The sequence below is a fragment of the Macrotis lagotis genome, chromosome 4, assembly GCF_037893015.1.
Source record: "Macrotis lagotis isolate mMagLag1 chromosome 4, bilby.v1.9.chrom.fasta, whole genome shotgun sequence".
NCBI lineage: Eukaryota > Metazoa > Chordata > Mammalia > Peramelemorphia > Peramelidae > Macrotis > Macrotis lagotis.
Genome location: NC_133661.1, coordinates 121,284,400 through 121,306,509, shown reverse-complemented (window position 1 = coordinate 121,306,509; position 22,110 = coordinate 121,284,400). Strand labels below are relative to the sequence as shown.

The following is a 22,110-nucleotide window of genomic DNA, read 5'->3' as shown; positions in this document are numbered from 1 at the left end:
GCAGCAAGAAATGAATGAGAGTGAAACTGAAAGGCCTCAGTCACACAGAGAATCATGGTTTGGAGAATCTTCTTTGATCGAGATTTCTTGCATTTAATAGAGCAGTCACATAATGTTACAACACTGACAGTTACATTGGCATTTTAATGTGGAAGGAAAAAGAATAGGGAAGGTTTGCAAATTTGATTTTAATTCACACTGTTAACAGAAGGAAGCATTTTTAGGTAATCATTTCAAAAATGTTTTTGTTTAGCAATTTTTTTTTCAGCAAGAAAGTTGAAAAAAAATATCTAACACCAGCACCACCACAGTTTATCTTTAGAAATTAAACCATGATCCTGAGAAATAGTGAGGTTTCCTTTAACAGAGTTAATACAATTATAATATTCAATTAAATAGATTATCAGTAGTAGCAATAATAGTTAACTTTTATCTAATACTTTGTTTTGCAGAATGTTTCATCTACATTATCTCGTTGGATCATGTCATCTTTTTTTTATAAAAGAATCAATCAGGGGAAGCTAGGTGACACAGCTGATAGAACACAGGCCCTGGAGTCAAGAGGACCTGAATTCAAATTCAACCTCAGACACTTAGTTGCCTAGCTGTGTGACTTTCAGCAAGTCACTTAACCCCATTGCCTTGTAAAAACTAAAAAAGAAAGGGGGAGAATAAATGGAATCAGCAAGCATTTGTAAGTGACTTCTATATGGGAGGCACTGTGCTTGGGATACAAAGGCAAAATTGAAATAATCCCTGACTTCAGAACTTAAATTTCAGAGACAACCTGAACACAAATAATCATATTTTGAATATATAAAAAATAAGTCCATTGCTAAGCAACAGTGGTTGGTACATAGTAAGTGCTTAATAAGTCTTTACCGAGTACCTTTGGGAACAAAATAACTAAATGTTTGGAAAAATGAAGAAATACTTCATTAGAAAGGGTGGTTGAGCCAAATCTTAGAAAGAAGAGATTCTCAGAGGAAAAAGCAAGGCTATGGGGTCTTCCATTCATGGGGGGACATGGATATTTAGTATATAAAAATTATATAGTGAGCATTATATAAATGTTAGTTACTATTATATGAAAGGTAGGTACCCATAATACCTAATAATAATAATAGCTAACATTTATGTGGCATTTTCTATGTGCCAAACATCTTGTTAAATGGTCTACAGTTGTTATCTCATTTGATCATCACAAGAACACTCAGAAGTAGGTGGTTTTATGATCCCTGTTTCACAAATGAGAAGACTGAAGCAAACAGAAGTTAAGTAATTTACCTAGGGACACACAGCTATCATATTTGAACTCAGATCAACTTCTCTCCAAGCCTCATGCTCTTTCTACCATGCTACCCTTCCAGTGGACAGAAAGCTAGTTTAGCTACACCACTGAGTGAAGGGACAGTTTTATATATAATAAAGTAGAAAGGTAGGTTGGAGTTAAGTTGTAAATAACTTTTAATACTAAACAGAGGCATTCATACTTGTTCCTAGAGAAAATAGGAACCACTGAAGTGTATTGATCAGATGATTGGCATGGTCAGACTTTAAATATATTTTTAGAATTATGTTAGAAACCACCTGAAGTATAAGACAAAGGGAGGAGTTAGATCAGTAAAAAAGTAGTAAAAGATTTGCTATCAACAAGATTAATATCTAATCAGGGAGAATGCTCACAAACAGATAAGTCGAGTAGTATTTGATTAGAAAATTCAATGAGTAATACAGATATTAAGACCTATGGGAAATTAAATTGCAAAGATTCAGGGTAAGCTGGAAGAGTCAGATGGAGCTTGATCTGGAACTTAAATGACTGGGAGAATTTGGACAGGGATAGAGGTATATTCATACATAAGGAGACATAAGGAACTTGGTAGCCTTACTGGACCAGGAGTGAGTTAGTTGAACCTTGGTTTGAACAAGAATTGGAATATGGCATCAATAACTATTGGTCTTCCTTAAGGTTCGTACTTTGATTGATGTCTTATCTCTTTGCAATTAATCTTATGACTTCAGCCAGCATTTCTTTTTGTTTATGGTTAGAGGTCAAATTAAATGGTTACCCTCTACCCTTGCCCCAATGTAAAGAAACCTATTGCATGTTGGAAGGCTGAAGAGAGTGGCATAATGGGCTAGTCAGTTGATAACTCGGAAATCATGTTAATACTGATATTTACCTCACTTGAGTTTTTTTTCCTTCCTAGCTCTTCAGTGGTTCATGTACCTGGAGTCAATGATATTCAGTCTTCTTCTTCAACGGGCCAAAATATGACACAGATTTCTCGTCAGATAAATCAGAGTCAAGTTGCCTGGACTGGGAGTCGTCCACCATTTCCTGGACAGGTATGGTGATTCATAAGGAAATTGGTATGTTCAGCCAAGAACTGTGTCCTTTATAATTGGCATTGTTCCTGAGGGTTGAATATGGTCTGACTCATTGTCTTTCCCTTTGAAACTTGACTGACTAAATTTATTATTGTTATTATTATTATTATTATTATTATTGATCATGGCATCTATATTTTTCCCCTTAATGAAATAAACTAGTTTTAAGGTTAGCCAATCAGGATACAAAATGCTTTTAGTCAGATCACTCCTTTTCCCAAACTAAAGTCAACAATTTAATGCCTTAGTTAAGTACATTTCATCATCTAGTTACCTGCCATACTTTATCTGGAGATTAGTTCTAATTCAAAATGTAGATTCTCAATACCATAAATTTTTTTACAATACCTATGTAAAGTTACTGCTTTAACCTTCAGCAATTATTCTGATGTTACGTTATCTTGGGATGGTTAAAGAAACAAGTCAGTATTATGTAGGCATTAACATGTTACGTTATCTGCCCCTCAGTTTAGTCCTCTGAATCTTCTAGATGTAAAAATATCTGTCTCTCTCTTGAGTCTGAAGTGAGAGCCAATTAGCCCTGTTGATCTTTCTTACTTAAAAGCCTTCGCCTCCCTCCTTAGATGACTGTGAAGATATGTAAGTAATTATATTATTATGTGTTTTGAGCTCTTAGGAAGGAAAAAAGCACCCAGATCACCACAATCAAAATAAATTGAATGTTATTTACCCAATCCATTTAAAAAATGGATTCTTTACCTTCCTTTGGCTATGAAGAGGTGTCCTTGTTGAGAGTTACCATTCTTTTTTCAAAGTGACAATAAAAGAAAGGCATGGTCATATCAGCCAGCGAGACATTGAACTGGTAAAGGAAACTTTCACAACTAGCTGAGCGAAATCTTTGTGTTGCCTTGCTAGATATTAAATTGATATTGTCCATCTAAACAGGTGCCTAGAAACAGGTGTCATTTTCCTTTGCTGCTCAGGTAGCAGTGTATGTTTAGACATTAACTGTCTTTTTCCTTAAATGCCTGTGGCAGCAAGTGCAGATCTCTGGATATCAAAAATGTTTGAGATTGGCAGAATCCATGGAGTATCATTCTGTCAACACTTGCATTAGACCTACTGGTTCCTAATGATGAGGGTCTAACAGGAGGTGTAAAATAAGGAGAACTTTGTGATGTTTTTGGTTTGTTTTCTTTGTGGGGGTTAGCAAATCCCATCACAGTCCAGCAAGACTCAATCTTCTCCCTTTGGGATCGGGACCAGCCATACCTACCCAGCCGACCCATCCTCCTACAGCCCTCTCTCCAGTCCGGCCACTTCTTCGCCCAGTGGAAACGCCTACTCCAGCCTTGCGAACAGGACCTCGGGGTTTGGTAGGTTTGAAATGATTTGCTGTGGGGGCCACAAAAGTAGAATCTTTCCTGAATATAATCTCTCCAGTTCCTTTGCTCCTTTAATGCCAGTGGGTTGTGGAATTTATGTCTGGAAGAAACTAATGAAACTACTTTTTTGACCTGTGGTGTTATTTAGAAATTTGGTCCTGGAACTCCTGTCCTGGTAATTTGAGTTCCTTTCCTTACAGGATGTTGCAAAATGTTTCCCTGTGTGACAGTGGGTTTTATTTAGCAGGGTCTTATAAGCAACTAACTGCCCATTCTGGTGCATTTCCCAGAGGTCCTTGCCACATAGATCATATTTCATTTTAAAATAAATTTCCTCAATGTCTTTCCCAAGGGAAGACTTTTGCCTATGCTGACAGTAAGAAAGTAGGAAAAATCAGTTAATCTGATGCTGAGAAGCCTAAAGTGATGACCATGCTCCCTGAATACTCTAGACAACTTCAAGATAAGGCATTTATCTAGCCAACATATTATCCTAAAGGAGAGGCATTGTGGCATTCAGGATAAAGACAAGACCTGGGTTCAAGACAGGACAATCTATGTGACCTCATATGAGCAAGTCACTTAACAGCTCAGTGCCCTGGGGGAACTCTCCAAGACTCCTCTGAGTTGCAGATGAGGTGCTCTTCTTTATCTGTGGAGGTAGTTTCCATACCCAGAGTTCCCTACACTAATGAATTGATGGGAAGTTGTGGTATAAGACTCTAAAAACCCTAATCCCATTTCAGGCATTTTAATCATTTGCATTTGGACTTAATTTCATTGTCATCTGATTAAAATAGTCTAATTTCTTCAAGAGAAAAAGTTTTACTTACTGGTAGTAATTCCATGACTACATTTAATGGAAATAATTCTTAATAGCACTATTCAACGTCATTGAGTACAGCATCTCTTGACAGTAATCCAAGACTGACTGGTTTGTTTGGTTGGGTTTTACCCTCATGAATTCAGATGCCTATCCAACTATTAATCTTATTACTTGTAATATGAGACTGACATATGATTTCAATCCATTATAATATGTAGTACCAAACAAAATAACCCTCATCTTAATATGAAACTCAACAAAGTTTGGGATAATAGCCTATCCCCCCTGCAGAGACTATGAGGATAGGGCCTTCCTAAAAATTTCAAGTATATCAATCTGTGGGCATTTTTTAAGCTTCAATTCACGTCACCAAATAGTTTGAATTTCAGAAGCCATCCTGTGCTAGGGATGGGATTTTCATATTCTTGCTTTAGCACGTGTTTGGACCATTCTTTGGTTTACTACTTGTGGGGGGAAAGGGTTCATTTGGTAAGTGAAAAGCTTCAGGGACCATTTTACCTGCCATTAAAATAGAAGTTGACAAGGGTTCAGTAGGCTTTCCTTTGAAGTTCAGAGGTAGAAGTGGAGGAGGCGGCTCTTGCATTTTATCCCAGGACTAGATAGTTACAGTTTACTTCCTATTTGTTCATGTAGGCCAAAACAGATGATAAGGGGGCAGGCATTCACATGCTCCACTTTCTTGGGAGTTTTTTTTTTAACATCTGCCTATTATTCTGTCATTGAATAAATGGCAGACAGTTAAGTGGAAATGAAGAAAAAATGAATATCAACCAATAACTAGGCACACATGGGAGAAACAGCAGGGGAAGCAATCTAGCATAGTGGATGCAGAGCCAGGAAGATGTAGTTTCAAGTCCTATCTCGAAGCATACTGTCTGTGTGACCTTGGGAAAGGTCACTTGACCTCCCAAAACTCCATGCAACTTTTTAGAACTGTAAGTAATAAAGAAGGTTCCTTGATAGAGGACATTTCTCACTAGGAGCTCTTATGCCATTGGAATCTGAGTTCTAGTCCTTATCCTCAACTCTATACTCAGAATCACACACACACACACACACACACACACACACACACACACACACACACAAATAGGTCAGAGTTCAACAGGTAATTTCATAATACAACTCTCTTATAGGTATCCAGACATTCTGAAAAACCATCAGACTCTTTTTCAGGATGTTTTATTAAAAGAAAAATAAATGAGAAACAGTACAATCTCCAAGTGTTTCTATTGATAATAAACAGTATTTTCATTTACCCCCAGCTTATGTATGATACACATACACTCTGTGTGTCCATACTGACTAGGTTAACCAGTGATAACTCTGAAGAAATGTGTAGATCAACTGTGGGAATGTTTGCACATCCCTCAAAACTCTACATGATTATTCAGTAACAAATGTCAACTCCAAAAGGTACAGAAGCAAAAGCTAAAGGGAGACGAAGATGATTCAGTTCTCTCTGACTAATAGCCATACAGATTGTTTTCCTGGTCCAGTAATCCAAGGATATTTTTGATATGATATGTTCTGAAATGCCAGCTAGTTGGCAGTTAATTCAGTAAGTTAAAAGGAAAACAAATTGAACATTCACTAGACCCCTCTGAAGAGCTTTTGTGGAGGTGGTAGAAATCATCCATTTAAAGGGAGATGACTTGGCTTAATAGCATATTTGATTAGTGAAATTGAAACTGGGTTTTTCTAACCCTAATTTATTTCTCAATCTTTCAAGAGTTAGCTCTGGGACTCTTTACTGGCAAAATGTGTTGACTTAAACTATATAACCTTTCATAGTAAAGCCTCTCAGCCAGGCCCATTTTTGTTGGAATGTGAGATTTCTACAGAAACCCAGTACTATGTCAAACAGCCCATTCAACCCCCCAAAACTCAAATTTTCCAACTAGCTGATGGAATTGACCCATGGAAGAGTTTGTCTTTGAGATTGACTGGAAAGAGTACCAAACCAAATGTGGAGCAAAATATTGTGAATATCTGCAGAAATCTAAATAGTCTCAACATATTAGGCACAAATATCTTGGTGAATTATTTAACCAATAAAATAATAAGCTGTTTATATTTAATGGGACTTTGGGGTCTGGGGTGTGTGTGTGTGTGTGTGTGTGTGTATAATGGAGAAGAGGAAGGAATATCATAAGACCTGACTATTGATGCTAAATTATTAAAGATAATCTTATTCTTGAAAAGTTTCTGGTCTTCATTATAAGCACCATTTCTTGCCATCTGCCTACTATAAGTTTTATGTCAAGATGGTGTTTGTAGTTAAAAATGAGTACTCATAGAGAAAACAAGATGTAGTGGATAAAGATCTGACCTGTGAATATGGAAGACCTGGGTTCAAGTCCTAATTCTGCCACATATTGACTTTGTGACCATAGGCAAGTCAAAATTTCTCAGTGTTACTAAACTCTAGGAATCTTTAAATTACAGAATAGGTACTGATCTTCATTGTTGTAGGTTCCCTATACCAATAGAAGAATAGGCCCTCTCACCCCCTCCCAAAAGTGAGTTGTGGCTCCTGCCCACCATTATTCTGTTTTGTTATGTGCTACCACTGCTATTCCACAGGGTGACCTCATCCAATTAGGAGCAACCAGATGGAATCTCTGAGGGTGAACCTCAGAGATGTGAGCCTTTTAAGAAAGCATTTTTAAAAAATCTCTTTGCCATTAGTGGTTGTCAGCAGGATTCCTGAATCAGCTGAATCTCCTGAAAGGGAAACTGTCAGCAAGGTTCAAGTTACAGTGATTGATCCCAGATGAAAAAGAAGCATGCCATCCCACTGCCTCAGCTCCTTGGGATACCGCAAGCTTCCATCAGGATACATTTCTCTCAGTGGAGGTTTATTCTTACCACTGTCTGGTGGAGATAACCAAGATCTGGTGTGTGGTAAAGAAATGGTGCTTGAAACTCCATTACAACTTCCAACTGCCTCTCTTTCCATTTTTTGCTGATGGAAATGATGACTGATGATTCTTGCAACCAAAATAGCAAGTCTGTATTTGCAGCACCTCTAAGATAACTCAATTCTGACTAATATACAGGTAGTAAATTAAACCAGTCAATTAAGGAACATTATAAAGCTGCATAGCAAGATGGAAAGGAGACTGAAGAGATGTGAGATACAGACAAGACATCTTAAGAAATGAGAACTCAACTATTAGAAGCTTTAATCAGAATTTTTTTCCCTTCACTTGGTTTTTGGCAGGAGTCAAATTTTAAGAAAAAAAAAAAAGAACTCATATAAGCCATTCTCTGCCCCCTTCCCAAAATGAACCTCCAGGGCACATTCACCTGAATCTTTTATACTTTACTTGCAAAATTGTCTTGTTACAATTGAGTTTCTGAATAATGGCACTAGAGCACCTCATATCACAGAATCAAAGATTATTTTTGCTCTTCTCTTATTATTTTTCAACATGGATTAAAACTAAAAGGGTTTTCCTAATTAACTAAGAACTTGGAAGACCTTTGTTGATTTCTGTTATATAAATGCTATTTTTAATACTCAGAACACCTCATCACCCCAAGTGGCTATAGTTAATTGAAATTGTGTATATACATAATATACATACACAGATATGTGTATATATACATGTATACATATATGAAAATATGTGTATATACATATATGTTAACAAATATGTAACAAAATCTCAATTAACTATATATAACTTGAGTTCTATCAAAATGTAAATTAAAGCTATAGGTATGGATATATATATAGATTTTGATATATATATATATCATACATATTTTTGCAAAGATTTAAAGGAAAGACAATTGAGAAGGAAAATGATATCTTTTCAGAAATACCATAAATGTTCTGGTTTAAGAAAATATTCTTTAAGTATTTTTTGATGATCAGTGATATTTTTGGTTTTCTCACTGCCTCTACTTGATACAGAATATAGCTCCTCCAACATCTCAATAGGCAGTCTTCTAGATTTGTTACTGCCAAAAAAGGTCATAATCTGCAGTCATAGTCTGATGATACCCTTGCAGCTAATGTTCACCAAATGTTAAGGTACTCCCAACTTCCTGAACACTTAACTCTATTAGAGATTTTAATATTGCATTGTTATGAGATGTACTACCTGTATCTGATACATCCTTGGCTTGGAATGTCTGTCCCAGCATACCTTAACAACACATCTACACGCATAGAAAGGGAAATTACTAGTAAGTGTTCATACACCTGCATAGGACTTATTAGGTCAAATTCCTATTATTTGGTAATCCATTTGCCTTGAATATGAACTTTGTGTACTGAATGGATGTAGAACTGGACTTGGAATCAGGAAACTTCATCTTCCTGAGTTCAAATCCTGATTCAGACTATTTGATTGCTGAGCAAGTCTCTTGCCTCAGTTTCTGAAATAAAGAAGAAAATGACAAACCACTCCAAATGCCAGATGGGGTCACAAAGGGTTGGTCATGACTGAACAACTGAACAACAAAAAAGATAAATTCTGGGAACATCTTCAAACTATATAATAGTGAAGTGCTATTTGTCATGGCATAATTTCATTCAATACAAACAGAAACATGGGCAGGGGACTGATTTGGTCACAGTTAGGTACTGAGTAGGGGAAATAATGAACCCAATGAAGTGTTCACATTTTTCAAATTATATTTGTGTTTAGAATGGTCATTGATTCCAGCCCAGGAGATAAATGCAGTGGAAATTCAAATAATAATTCTACTTGAAGATATTATCTACACTAAATGGTATAATTTATCTTCCTCTCCCCAGTGTGACCAGATCTAAAATTGGGGGGAATCAGAATAAGATCTTTTGAAGATAATTTAATTCTTTGAATGAGAAAGATTTATAGACCTAAAGCAGTGTTGCAGGAAAAGGCATTAGAGTTTGCCATTTACTCTTGGTTGTTTGTTTTTGCAAGGCAATGGGATTAAGTGACTTGCCCAAGGTCACACCACTAAACAAGTATTAAGTGTCTGAAATTGGATTTGAACTCAGGTCCTCCTGACTCCAGGGCTGATGCTCTACCCACTATACTACCTAGTCACCCCCTGTCATATACCCTTTAATGAAAATCACATTTGCTTAAATGATGGAAAAGTTCAGTTGTATTAGGATAAGTGAATGGCCATTAATTAGTCTAGATAAAGTACAACCTCTCTTGATTGTTGAATGCTTTTACTGTTGATATTTCTATAAACACCAGTAATAGGCTAAGTAAGAAATCAAAAAAGTTGTGATAGTAAATAGTGGTTTATCAAGATATGACTTTGTGTATTTCTTTGTCCTGAGCATTTTCCACCCTATCCAAGACTGACATAGTGTCCTTGTTTCATATTTGTGTGCATTACCTATTGAAATCAATTAGAGCAATGCAATAGGTACATTTGGTTGGTATGTACCCTCAGAGAGAACCTAATAGTGTCTTGAAACAATTATTGTGATTTTTCGAATTGGAAAGAAAAAGTCAATGTGATTCTTTTTGATGTGGTTGGAAGTTTAGAAATAAACCAACATTTCCTGGTGGAATTTAAAAAAATGTTTGCCTAAAATTTCTAATATACTGCTTTGCAAAACATCTTTCCATCAGGTGTTCTTTTAAAAAAAAAATAATACAAAAACCAATTTACCTTGAATCAGCAAATTTGTTTTCAAAAGACTTTAAAGTTCAATCACTCCTTACACTATGTAAGCATGACCTTCTGGTCTGTGTAATGACAAAATTACTCCCCTATGTCCAAACAAATCAGTGCCAGGTCACATAAATGCTATGTTTATTTATGCTTCATTTGCTACCAAAAACATCTGAGACTGTATAGAAAAAAATATATAGAATTGACTAGGATATTAAGAATTAAAAAAAAAAAGAAAAGGATTAACCAAGAGGAAAGTAGGAAGTTAAGATGTTTTAAGGCTTTAGAGGGAAGGGTAATTCCTACATTTGGATTCTAAATTCACCTCTAAACTTCCTGGAAGCTAAAGTAGAAAGGGAAAAGCAGGCTTACATCATTTTCACTGATGGACAAGAGAAACTCATTACAAGCCATTTACAGAAACAAACTCTCCTGGGATCAAGTTCAAGGATAAATTTACTGGGATGGGTCTTTGTAGAGGGGACATTGGATAACATAGAAGACAGTTCTATCAACTACGAAAGACAAAGCAATGCTACTGGGATTGATTTTTCTTATATTAGCTTTCTTTCAAAGGTACGGGGAATATTATCTTAGTAAGAACAGACTTTACCTATGAAGTAATAGCTGATTCAGGAGACAGTGTGTTCAGTGGTTCATTTTTTTTTCCTCAATCACAGTCCCAAATCCAACTCTGCTTGAGGATGCTTATAACCTTACAGACATCTGGGGATCCAGTTTGAAAGTTGATTTTTCACAACTCATGATAAATATTACCAGACAAGACTAATGAGTATGCCTATTAGGTGTCGTAGTAGGTGATCAATGAGCAACAAAGATTTAAACCATTCTGGGAGACTGACAGGTAGTCTCCAGAGCAGGAATATTACAGGCATTGGGAAGAAGTGTTGCCTTTCTCATCACATGAACACAAATATGTAGAGAGTTTCTTTCTCCCAGCTTATATGCCACGTGAATGCTTGATTTCATTATCTTTTTTTTAAATCCAGAGAGATTCTCCTTTATGTGACAAGTATATAAACTGAATTCTAGGTGAACTAACTTTTTTTCAGATTTGTCAAAGTCACTAGAGCTGAAGTAGTAGTTCTTAGAGATCTCAGATCTTTAGTATCCTTTTTAAAGAAACTGTCCTGCATCGGAATCTTTCAGCTGAAAGTGGACAAAGTAGCGGGCAGTTTCAAGGGAGGCCTTCAGAGGTCTGGTCGCAGTGGCAAAACCAGCATCATAATCAGCAGAGCAGTGACCAACATTCACATCAGCAGCCCAATCAGACTGAAGTATTCCAGGTAAATAGAGTACCTTCTCATAGGTACTGAATACTTTTATCTGCTTCCTATTCTCTTTTTCCCCTGCTGCATCATTCAAGATTTTGCTTGTCCTGGTTCAAGACCATAACATTTCCTTTTGATTAAAATGGGACTGGAGGGGGAGGGAAAGTTCTAGGATCCCAAAGCTAGAGAAAATAAATCTCCAGTTATTCTGTACATGAATTCATTAAACACTGTTATAATAGAATAAACCTTCTAATTACTACAAGTTTCATCAAGGTAAGGGTGGTGTCTTATCTAAATTCTATATTTCCTCAGCATCCTGAGCATGGTAGATCCTTAATGGATGTTTGTTATGACTGAGAATATGCTCAGAATCAGTATTCCCCAATATAACAAAATAAAATTCTTAACATGTAAAAATAAATGTCACTTATACCCCATGGATAGTCATCTATAATCTTGCCTGACTTGTGCAGACTTCTTTGGACTTTAATCACCTCCATCAGCTAGGACCTGTCCACCCTGGGAGGAGCTCACATTTCTTCTCACTTTGCTAGAGATGGAGAGTTCAAACCCTGCCCAGCCTTTTGCCTTTTTTCTAATCAATTTAATCATTCTGCAGTCTGATTACTTTGTCTCTGAGGCATCTTTTCCATGGGATGTTTCACTCTCTGCTATGATGTTGACCGCACCGTCACTTGTGCCCAGGGTGGACTTGACTTGGCTTTCTGGATGTTGTCCCACCGTCTTGCAGTATAATTGAGCTAAATAATGATCTCTCTTTTTTTATTTCAATTAATCAAATTATTAAAAAAAACCTTCAGAAGGTTCAAGCAGGTAAGATAAACTTTGTATCTTTTTCTAAACAGTACAAATAGCATTCATTCCTTATGCTGCCATCCCTAATATTAGGACCAAGCCTGTTCATTTCCCATTTCATCTCTTAATCTCCTTTTTTGGCGTGGTCTGGCCTTCACTGAATAATATATCTTGTCTATACTGCTATCCTGGACAGCAGTAAAAATGAAAATACTTTGAGTTGGGGCATCCTACCTATTCAGATCTCTTACTCTCTCTCTTTTTTTAATCTTTTATAGTGGGGTAAAATGATTTTCATACTTAGGAGGTCATGAGTTTTCAGAAGTATATCCCTTTCTCTGTCAACTACTCAGATTCCCTTTTCCATTATTAGCTGCACCACTTTGCGTCCCCTATGCATGAATGTTTATAGCTACATTAAAAGGCAGCAGTTTCATCTTTATATGCATAGAGTACCCAGATATCATGCCAGATCTTTTGGGGCATTTCCTTAGCTATTGAAGGAGTAAGCCTTTGTGCTTCCAAGATAATTGTCCTTACCCTTTCCTTATCCCAATGGGTCTTGAAGCACATGACCAAGTTTAAATTCACCACAATCCTGTGAGGAATATATATGCTTTCTGTCCCTATTTTCTACAGGGGTAAAGTGAGGCACAGAGAGGTTAAATGATTTGTTTAAAACTACATACAATATAGCTGGAAGCAGAATTTGGCCACTGTAATCATTGTTTTTCCCATAAATAAAATAAATTGTATCCTATAATCCTCTGCTTGATCTCTCCCCTTTATGTTTTGTGTGTGTCTACCATATACAATATATACAGACTGCCCTGCATTTTGTGCCTTCCTCTCAACTTAAAATTCAACCTGTTCATGAGTAAACTAGTTATATAATACCTATCCATAGTAATACTCTTAAATGAAAAGTGTTTCTAGTAGAAAAGAGAATCTATAACAATTAATAGAAAACTAGTCTGATCTGAATTTTTCAGAGACTTGTGGAGCAATTCCAGGTTGTGCCACTTAGAAAAATGAATCTGAGCCTATCTGGCAGGCTGGCCTCCTGGGATCTGCCCAGTAACTTGCCAAGTAACCCAGCTTTCTCTTCGGCTTTTTCCCCTTCTTCTGCAGGACATGCTGCCGATGCCAGGAGACCCAACACAGGGAACAGGCAATTATAATATTGAAGACTTTGCTGATCTAGGCATGTTTCCACCATTTTCTGAGTAATATCAAGAGGGAAAAAAAAAACAAAAAGAAGAAATCTTCCTCTACCCAGCGCCATTCTGTGAAACCATCCCCAGTGTGCTTGGGACCTGGCTTTGTCAGTGTTTTACTACCATATGACCCACAAAGAAAGGGATCTAATTTCTTGTATTCCAGTAGAAATTCCCTCATCTTAGTGCTCATGTATAATCTGCATTAATAGTGCCTGGGCTTCTCTATGGCTGTGAGATATGGTACTCTGGGGAGTGGTAGATGTAATTTCTTTTTTATTTCATCTTATTTTATTTCGCCTCAGAAGTGAGTTTTGAGGGGTCCTTCACATCAGATGTGACCTGCCTCTGGATAGACACTCTGGGTCTTTAAAAAAAAAAAAATCAATGATAAATTTAGTCAACACCCAAGGGAGAGATCAGGTAACGTCCAGTGCTAAGACCTACTATCAGGAAAGTAAAAACCATGTTAACATACTGCTTTTTAAACTTCTGTTTGGCAGGGAGAGTAGGGGTGAGAAAGAGCAGGGATTCAGTTTCTTTTTCTGTCTGCCATGCTATTTTAGCTCATTTTGAGGATGAGAAGCAAAAGCTGTTAACATGGGCCAGATGAAGCCCAAGAGCCTTTTCCTTTGCCTTGTTCAAAACAACTAAATCTGAATGTGTGTACATCTTAGTGCCATTTGTATATTTTGTGCTGTGTGAAGTGAATTTCCTGTTCTGGTAGATTCATTTTTACCTTGTGTCTGTCATGTGAGACCAAAGTGGGGTGGGTGGGGAGGGGAGGGTACTGGGGATGGGGAATGGGAAAGAAGATAGTCCACTGGGAAACACAGCCGTGGTGGTGGATTCTGCATTCCCTGAGCTCAGAAATGCTCTTGCAAATTGATAATTCACATTCAGTGGGATAGAAACTACATACTTTACATATGCTTATGTTTCTGATTTTGTAAGGATCGTATAACCAAGACTAAGATTTCAAGAATAACCAACTAGAAATCAAAGACAAGTCATTGTTTTTTTCTCTGTTACCTCAATAAGGAACTTCTAGAATTTGATTATCTGACAAAAGATGAGGAATTTTCTTTTTTCACATCATTTATCCCATTTCCTAACATAAGTGACAACTGTAAGCCACTTGGGATTCTCATATCTCCGTCGGATCGAAATCTGTCCACTGTGAGACTTTTTGCTATTTCTCATGCTTATAGTTTATAGTAAAAGAACCTCTTGCCTCTGTCTGTCAACAGGATCCCCAAAGGAATAGCTCTGTGCTGAGCACAGCTTCTTTTTGTAAACTAAAAGCACTGAGTGATATCACTAATACTGCATCAACCAAAAGACCTTCCAGAAAATACCATCATTGGAGCTTGAGTTGTCAGGGTCATCAGGGACCCTTTCAGTGAACATTTCAAGATACATGAATGGTACTCTCAGCTGTGAACTTGACCATGATTCTCTGGTCTGATGTTGCCATTTTCTACACAAATCCACTCCAAATATGCGAGCTTTAGCTTGAATCAGAATTAACAATCCTAAAGGAGAAGTGTTGCCATCAGTTTTTGCCATGGGAATAGTCTTGAGAGTCAGCTCATCAAATTGAATTGAATTCCTTTTACTCACAATGATTTGGCCTCCACTATTTACTCCTGGCAGGGATTTTCTTCATTCTCTAAGCCATGGTATTCTTGTAAAAAAAATTGCTCAATTTTTCATCATAAAATTATGCACTATTTATAAATAATACCTGGAGTAGTATGAAATTACTTATAAGTTATCTCCTGTGCTTTTTAGCTTTTTTTCTTTCTTCAGGATTGTTTTTATTAAAAGAGATTTTGGGTTTTGCCCTTTGATTCAACAAAGCAATCAAATATTTCAGCATTTTCCATTCTAGTTTTTAAGGCATATTTAATCCCCTTTCCCATTTACATTCTTAGTGTGGAAGAATGAAAGAAATAATTAATTCGTCAAATGGTTAAGACAAAAGGATTACCATCTAATAGAAAAAATAACACTTAGTTAAGCCTTATGCAAAAATATGTGTTCTTTGAAGTCTCAGAAGACTGAATGAACCAATGATTGTTTAATGAATCAGTCAAGAAATAGCCTGTGCTTCCCTTCCCCATCCATTCCGGTGAACATAAAAAATTCATGCATTCTAGGGCTGTCTGAATGCAGAATGGGCTGAGCTCACAGGTTAGAAGCAAGGTTGGGACATGTTCAGAATCCTCCCATTGCATTGTGTTATATGGCACACTGAGAACTTGTCAATTCAATTCTACATCATTTGCTCCTATGATTAACCTTGGGGTTGGGACTTCTATATTCAGAAACCTTCAGCTCTTAAGATCTCATACAAATAATGATCTGTGGAAAATGTTTTGCAGAATACTTTCATACCATTAGCAGCCTAGAATTCTCAGTTCACATTCTAAAAATTAATACCAGTTATTTACATATATATATATATATATGTATATATATATATACAAAAAGAGGAAAGATGCATGTCACACAAAAATAGTGAGATTTATGACAAGGCATCTAATTATTTCTTTCATGCACAATCTGACATCAGGGATCTTTATCCTTCTGGGAGAAATGGCAAGCAATTCAAATGACTTCCCCTGAACTTCCTGAATGTCTTACATTCTGACAGAGCCAGATATCCTGAAACAGCTTCCACTTGCCTGCATCTTCCCTGCCCCCCTTTTTTTTTTAGGTTTTTGCAAAGCAAATGGGGTTAAGTGGCTTGCCCAAGGCCACACAGCTAGTTAATTATTGTCTGAAGTCTGATTTGAACTCAGATACTCCTAATTCCAGGGCTGGTGCTCTATCCACTGGGCTACCTAGTTGCCCCTTCATCTTGCCCCTTTTCAATTGGAACAGTTTCAAAAATGTATGTTGCTGGTCATTGTCATCATATCTTTCAAATGAGGCCTAGGAATTTTTATATCACAATATTGAGGATGCCTAGTAAAATGAAAAATGAAATGAAACCAAATTGCAATGATAGATTTTAACATGAAAGGCAAAATAGATACGTTAAAATATAATCAGTAAACCAGAATTAGTCTCTTTAGCTGCCTAACTCAGTAGGAGCATCTGTAGGACAATTCAGAATATATGTCAGACAGGGCTCTGCCCTTAGAGAGTTTTCATCCCTCCCTGTCTTACAAAGTTTTTCTTTTAGGGATTAACCTATTCAACTATTCTTAGGGGCAGAGGACTGGGATTGCATAGGTAATTGAAATCTATAGAAATCAAAGAATCCCACTGGCCTATCACTCTTCCATTAAAACATTTTATAAGGATAAGTAACAAGTTCTATACATTCCTCCCAGATCTTTGGTTCTATGATAGAGAGTTAGACTCAAGCAGAGATATATTATTTTCCATTTTTCCATCTCACCTATAGAGCAAGGAAATGGCTAAAAAGAAATTTAAAAAAAGAGAGAGAGAGAGAGAGAGAGAAGCAAAAAACTTAGATAACTCCCAAACTAGATAATTAGTTCAGTGTTACTTAATCAAGTACTGAATATGGGAAAATTATTTCTTATAATTCTATTCTCATCTCTATGACTGAAAAGGAGAATAGAAATAAAAATGAATGTTTCAGCATGTAAAGGAAAAGTACTTATTGCTCCATTGTGTCTGAACATTTAGTTTTGAATAAGGAAAAAAATCAATTAAGGATATCTAGGTAGTATTGTGGATAAAATACAAATCCTGAAGGACTTGAGTTCAAATCTCATCTTAGACATTTACTAGCTGTGTGATTCTGGGCAAGTCATTTAACCTCAATTGTCACCAAAAACAAACAAAAATCAGTTATTTATCTTTTCCGTGGTATTTTATGTATTTGAAGCAGGAATTCTCCCAGACTCAGTTTGAGCTGACTCAGTCAATTGTCTCCCAACCCATTCTTCCTCTGTTCCTGGGGAGCTTATACTGGGTTTGGTAAAGTAGATGACTTTTTCTGGTCTTCCTGTAGAATACAAAGCAAAAAAAAAAAATCCCTTTCCCCTATTCTATAATCTTGATAGAGTCCATGTTCTCCTTCTCTTTTCCTATATTCCTTCTTTATCTTGATGCTAAAGCTTGAATGGTTTTCCTTGAGATAGACAGGCTCAGAAGGGTTAGCTCTAGCTCTCTTTTCTCTTTAGGAAAGAGAATTCTGTGATTGGCAGCCTATTTCCTGAGAATCAGCAAAAACATTTAATAGGGACCTTTACAGAGGCCATGTTCCCCTCCTGATTTTGTTGTGGAGTCATTTCAGTCATGTCTGAATCTTTGTGAACCCATTTGGAGTTTCCTTTATAAAGATACTGAAGTGATTTGCCATTTCTTCCTCCTCCTCCTCTCTTTACAGATGAGGAAAGGGGCGTAAACAGGATTATATGACTTGTACAGGATCATATAGCTAGTAAATGTCTGAAGCTGATTTGAACTCAGACAAATAGGTCTTCCTGACCCCAGAATTGGGGTCCATATACTATGCCACCCAGCTGCCTAGACATCATCAATAAAAACTGCTTCAAAAAAGCACTGACTTTTAAGACTGGTTCTATGTTCTCTAAACTGCCAAGGACAGAAAATGCAGCCTTAGTCTTCATGTTGCTTATACATTTATAGTGTCCAGAGCTAGAAGGAATCTTAGGGGGTTACCTGTCCAAACATCATGTTTTATAGATAAAGAAATTGAGGCTCAGAGAAATTAAGTGATTTACCCAAAGTGAGACAGATAGTAAGTGGTAGAGCCAGGATGCAGGTTCTGTGACCACCCCCAAGCCACCCCCCACCAAATCAGCAATCTTTTGGAGTTATCTGTATGTGACATTTCAGTTGCCCAGGTTACCTTCTTCAGGAATTGCTATTGACAATTTCTTGATACTATTTAAAGCCCACAAAATTTCATTTGGAAGCTTGTGTTTTTCCTGATGAATTAATTGCTATCAAGTTGTAAAAGAAAAATAAGAAACCAACTTTACTTATTGTCCTGTTTCTACTCACCAAAGGGGAACACATTGAAGTCAGCTAATCTGGAGTAAAGAAGAGTGATTTCATTTATTTTTCATTCAGTATTTCTTGCCAGCATTTCTTCTTGCCAGAAGAAAAGACGAGTGGAAAATGTGTAGCGCCAGTGAATACTTTCTCTTTGTGGCAAAGTCACTCTCCAACAGTTCAGTGTTTGCCATGAAATGAAACTTAACATGTTGATTTTGTCAAGTTACCGTATCAAATAGGTGTCTAACAGATGGAGACCACTTTTAGTTTTCCCAGAAAAAAATGATTTTGTTAGAGACAGGATCCTGTTTCCTGTTGTGGCCTGATGAGCAAAGGGAATGACATGACTTGCCAAAGTCATGACTTCCCACGTTCCAGAATTGAGCTTGCACAGGTGATGTGCCTCTCACTACCACTTCCACTCTCCTTTCCTGAAAGTTCGTACTGAAACTGTAGATACATTTTGCAGTACTGCCTTTGTCTGCAATTGTTTGGGGGGGGGGGCACAGTGTCACACGGTATGGGATTTACCCAATTGCTCAAACATATATTTTTATACATAAGTGTATGCTTTTTGAAAAGTAAAGACAGCCCCTGAATTATAAATGCCTTATCAGTGTCATGCTGCCTTTGCAATGATTGAGCTCGGGTTGATCTCCAAGGATTTGGGTGAATCCCATTTTCTAAGTCATCATTTTAAGGTTTCATGGACTGCATGGACATGGGACATCTTTTTATTCCTTTTTTGAAAAACAAAAATCAAGAAGCCCCAGACTGGCTTCAAGGGACAAGTTAAGCACTTAATTAGTTCTCTGGTTAAATTCTTCATATGGATGTGAATTGTGCTGTGGATGAAATGTACTTTGTACTTCTTGAATGTTCTATATTTATGACTAACAGTTATGAAGTCATTTGTGTAAATGTGTAACTAATAACTGACTTTTTAAAGTTCATTACAATAAAAAAAATCATCAGCTGTGATTATTTGACTGATCTTTTTTTGAAACTGGCCAATTCTTATTCTGTCTTTATTATGGTTAAGGACATACCTTCCAGAAGTTATATATTATGTTATTATTAATTGTTTTACAAAAGAAATGTCCAGGGGAGTGCAGACATTCATAGATCCTTGGTGTAATACTTATGTTTACCTAGAACCATAAAATTCTGGAGAAGAAATTGACATAAAGTCATCTAGTTCAAACCATCCTGACCCATGGAGGAATTCCTTCTATAACATTCCTGAGAGATGACCCTCTATCTAGCCTCTGCTCAAAATCCTCGATAGAAAGGAAAGTCATTACCTTATATGGCAGCTCTTTCCATTATTAAATATCTTCTTAGAAAGTTTCTAATACTGAACTGAAATCTTTCTCTCCACAACTTCTACACATTTTGGTTCTCCCTGAGACCAACTTATCAAAATCATTGTATTTTAAAAGTCAGCCCAGGTTAGCATTTTAATGTGTCAAGTCACACCTACTAAGGTCTATCTACTTAGGATAACCTGAGTTTAAATACAATCTCGGGAATTTATTGGTTATGTGACCTTGGCAAGTCATTTAATCTTTTTTTACCTAAATTTCCTCAACTGTAAAATGATGCACCTGCCTCGCAGGATTGTTATAAGGAGCAAATGAAATATTTGTAAAGTACTTGGTGCATAGTAGGTTTTTTTATACATGTTTGCTTTTTATTGATTTGCTCAAATTTAATTTGGCAACATATTGTACATTTTTAAAGATCCAAGGAGTTGATCAATCAACAAATTTTATTAAACTTCTCCTACATGTTAAGTATTATGAGACATTGTAAAGGTTAATAAAATCAAGTCCTTGTCCTCAAAGAGTGAGTCTAGTTGGGGAGACAAGAGAAAAAGTTAAATAACAAAATCAGATTTAATTAATAATTCATTTCACCAGTACGAGATGCCACTAGATTGCACCTGATCAAATGCCAAAGGAATGATAGAAACAGTATATGTCAAAGTAAGTTCAAAGTTTTCGACAGAAAAGCTCATTTTAAACTAGAATGACTTCATGAACTTATTGGAATATGACCAGAGTCTGAATAAATAGGTAAAAGATATATAGGGTGTTCCAAAGTTTACCACAGTTTAGAAAGGAAGTAAGATTTTTAGAACACCCTACTGAGAGAGAGAGAGGCACTCCAACTTGAGAGAATGATGACCCAAGTAGGACTAAAAACGTATATGCAATGTTCAAGGCATACTGAATAAAAAATTGGGACTATTGTTCCACCATTAACCAGTTTAGTAGACCCTACACAAGTCACCTTTCTGAGGTTCAGTTTCATTTGCAAAATGAGAGAATAGAATTTAGAGGTGAAAGGAAATTTAGAGACAATTTAGCCTGAAGTCCTCATTCTTAAAAGAGTGGTTCAGTAAGCAGAGTTAATAGGGACTTGAGGGGTTATGTATCCCAACTTCCTTCTTTTATACATAAAGTAACAGATCTAAAGAAATGAAATGACTAGATTAGCAATAAGTAGTAAAGCTTCAGCTAAAACACTGATCATTTGACTTCAAATCCATTTTATCACTAACATTCTCTGAGTCTAAGAGATGAATGGTTCCAGATAAAAGTTCCAGGATTGCTCTGAATGAATTGATGGATGAATGAATGAACAAAATTCATTTATAAACTTCTCACTTGGAGTGAAGTTCTGGGATGCAAATCGAAAAATTAGATGACCTTTCTCCAGTTTAAGAGAACTAGATGAAGAATTTTTGAGGGCAGTCACATAGCAAAAGTAATCTTTCAGAAGAACTTTTTTTCTTTAATTCTAGACCTTTATGTCATCAGCACAGGAACTTATATATGAGGAAACCACCTCCACCAATGTATTTTTATTTTTTGTCTATAATTTCTGTTCTTTGAGAGTTATCTGGGACTCTGTGGGGTTGTGATTTGCCCAATGTCATACAACTAGTTGATAAACCCAGGTTTTCAGGATTCTCTCTATCCACCATGCCAACACAGAAAAAATTACAATAATCTAAAAAACAGAGAGATGAGGGCCTGAAATAAAATGGTAGCATGAAAGGGAGGGGGTAGATTCAAGAGATATTAATATAATAAATCATTCAGGTATTAAACATTTATTAAGCACCTACTATAAGCCAGACACTATGCTAAGTACTTTACAAATATCTCATTTGATCCTCACAACAATTCTGGGAGGTAGATATTGTTATGGTCTTCATTTAATAGATGAAAAAACTAAGGCAAACAGGGTTAAGTAACTTACCCAGGATCACCCAGCTTGGAAGTGTCTGAGCCCAGAATTTGAACTCAGGAAGCTGAGTTTTTCTGACTCCAGGCTTGGCATTCTATTCACTGAGCCACTTAGCTACCCTCTTTGAAGTATACTTATTGTATAATATATTTCAGAAACATTCTTCTTGTACCTCTTAAAAATTTTAATTTTTTTCATTTGCTTTTGTGAATAAAAATAGATAATACTTACGTAATGCTTTATGTGCAAATACAGATGCAATTAGCACAGGGAGAGATCTGAGCAATGGT

At 36.5% G+C, this 22,110-nt stretch overlaps 1 protein-coding gene across 3 annotated transcripts in view; it reads left to right on the top strand.

Moving 5' to 3' along the window:
• The window catches only part of ARNT2 (aryl hydrocarbon receptor nuclear translocator 2), a 251,591-nt gene extending 237,272 nt beyond the window's left edge, over window positions 1-14,319 (top strand). For all 3 annotated transcript variants that reach the window (XM_074234004.1, XM_074234005.1, XM_074234006.1), the window contains 4 exons: window positions 2,214-2,352; window positions 3,569-3,734; window positions 11,398-11,534; window positions 13,470-14,319. In XM_074234004.1, the coding sequence (XP_074090105.1) occupies window positions 2,214-2,352; window positions 3,569-3,734; window positions 11,398-11,534; window positions 13,470-13,568 (541 nt within the window). In that variant the 3' untranslated portion in view covers window positions 13,569-14,319. The remainder of the gene's footprint in view (window positions 1-2,213; window positions 2,353-3,568; window positions 3,735-11,397; window positions 11,535-13,469) is intronic.
• The last annotated feature ends 7,791 nt before the right edge of the window (window positions 14,320-22,110 follow it).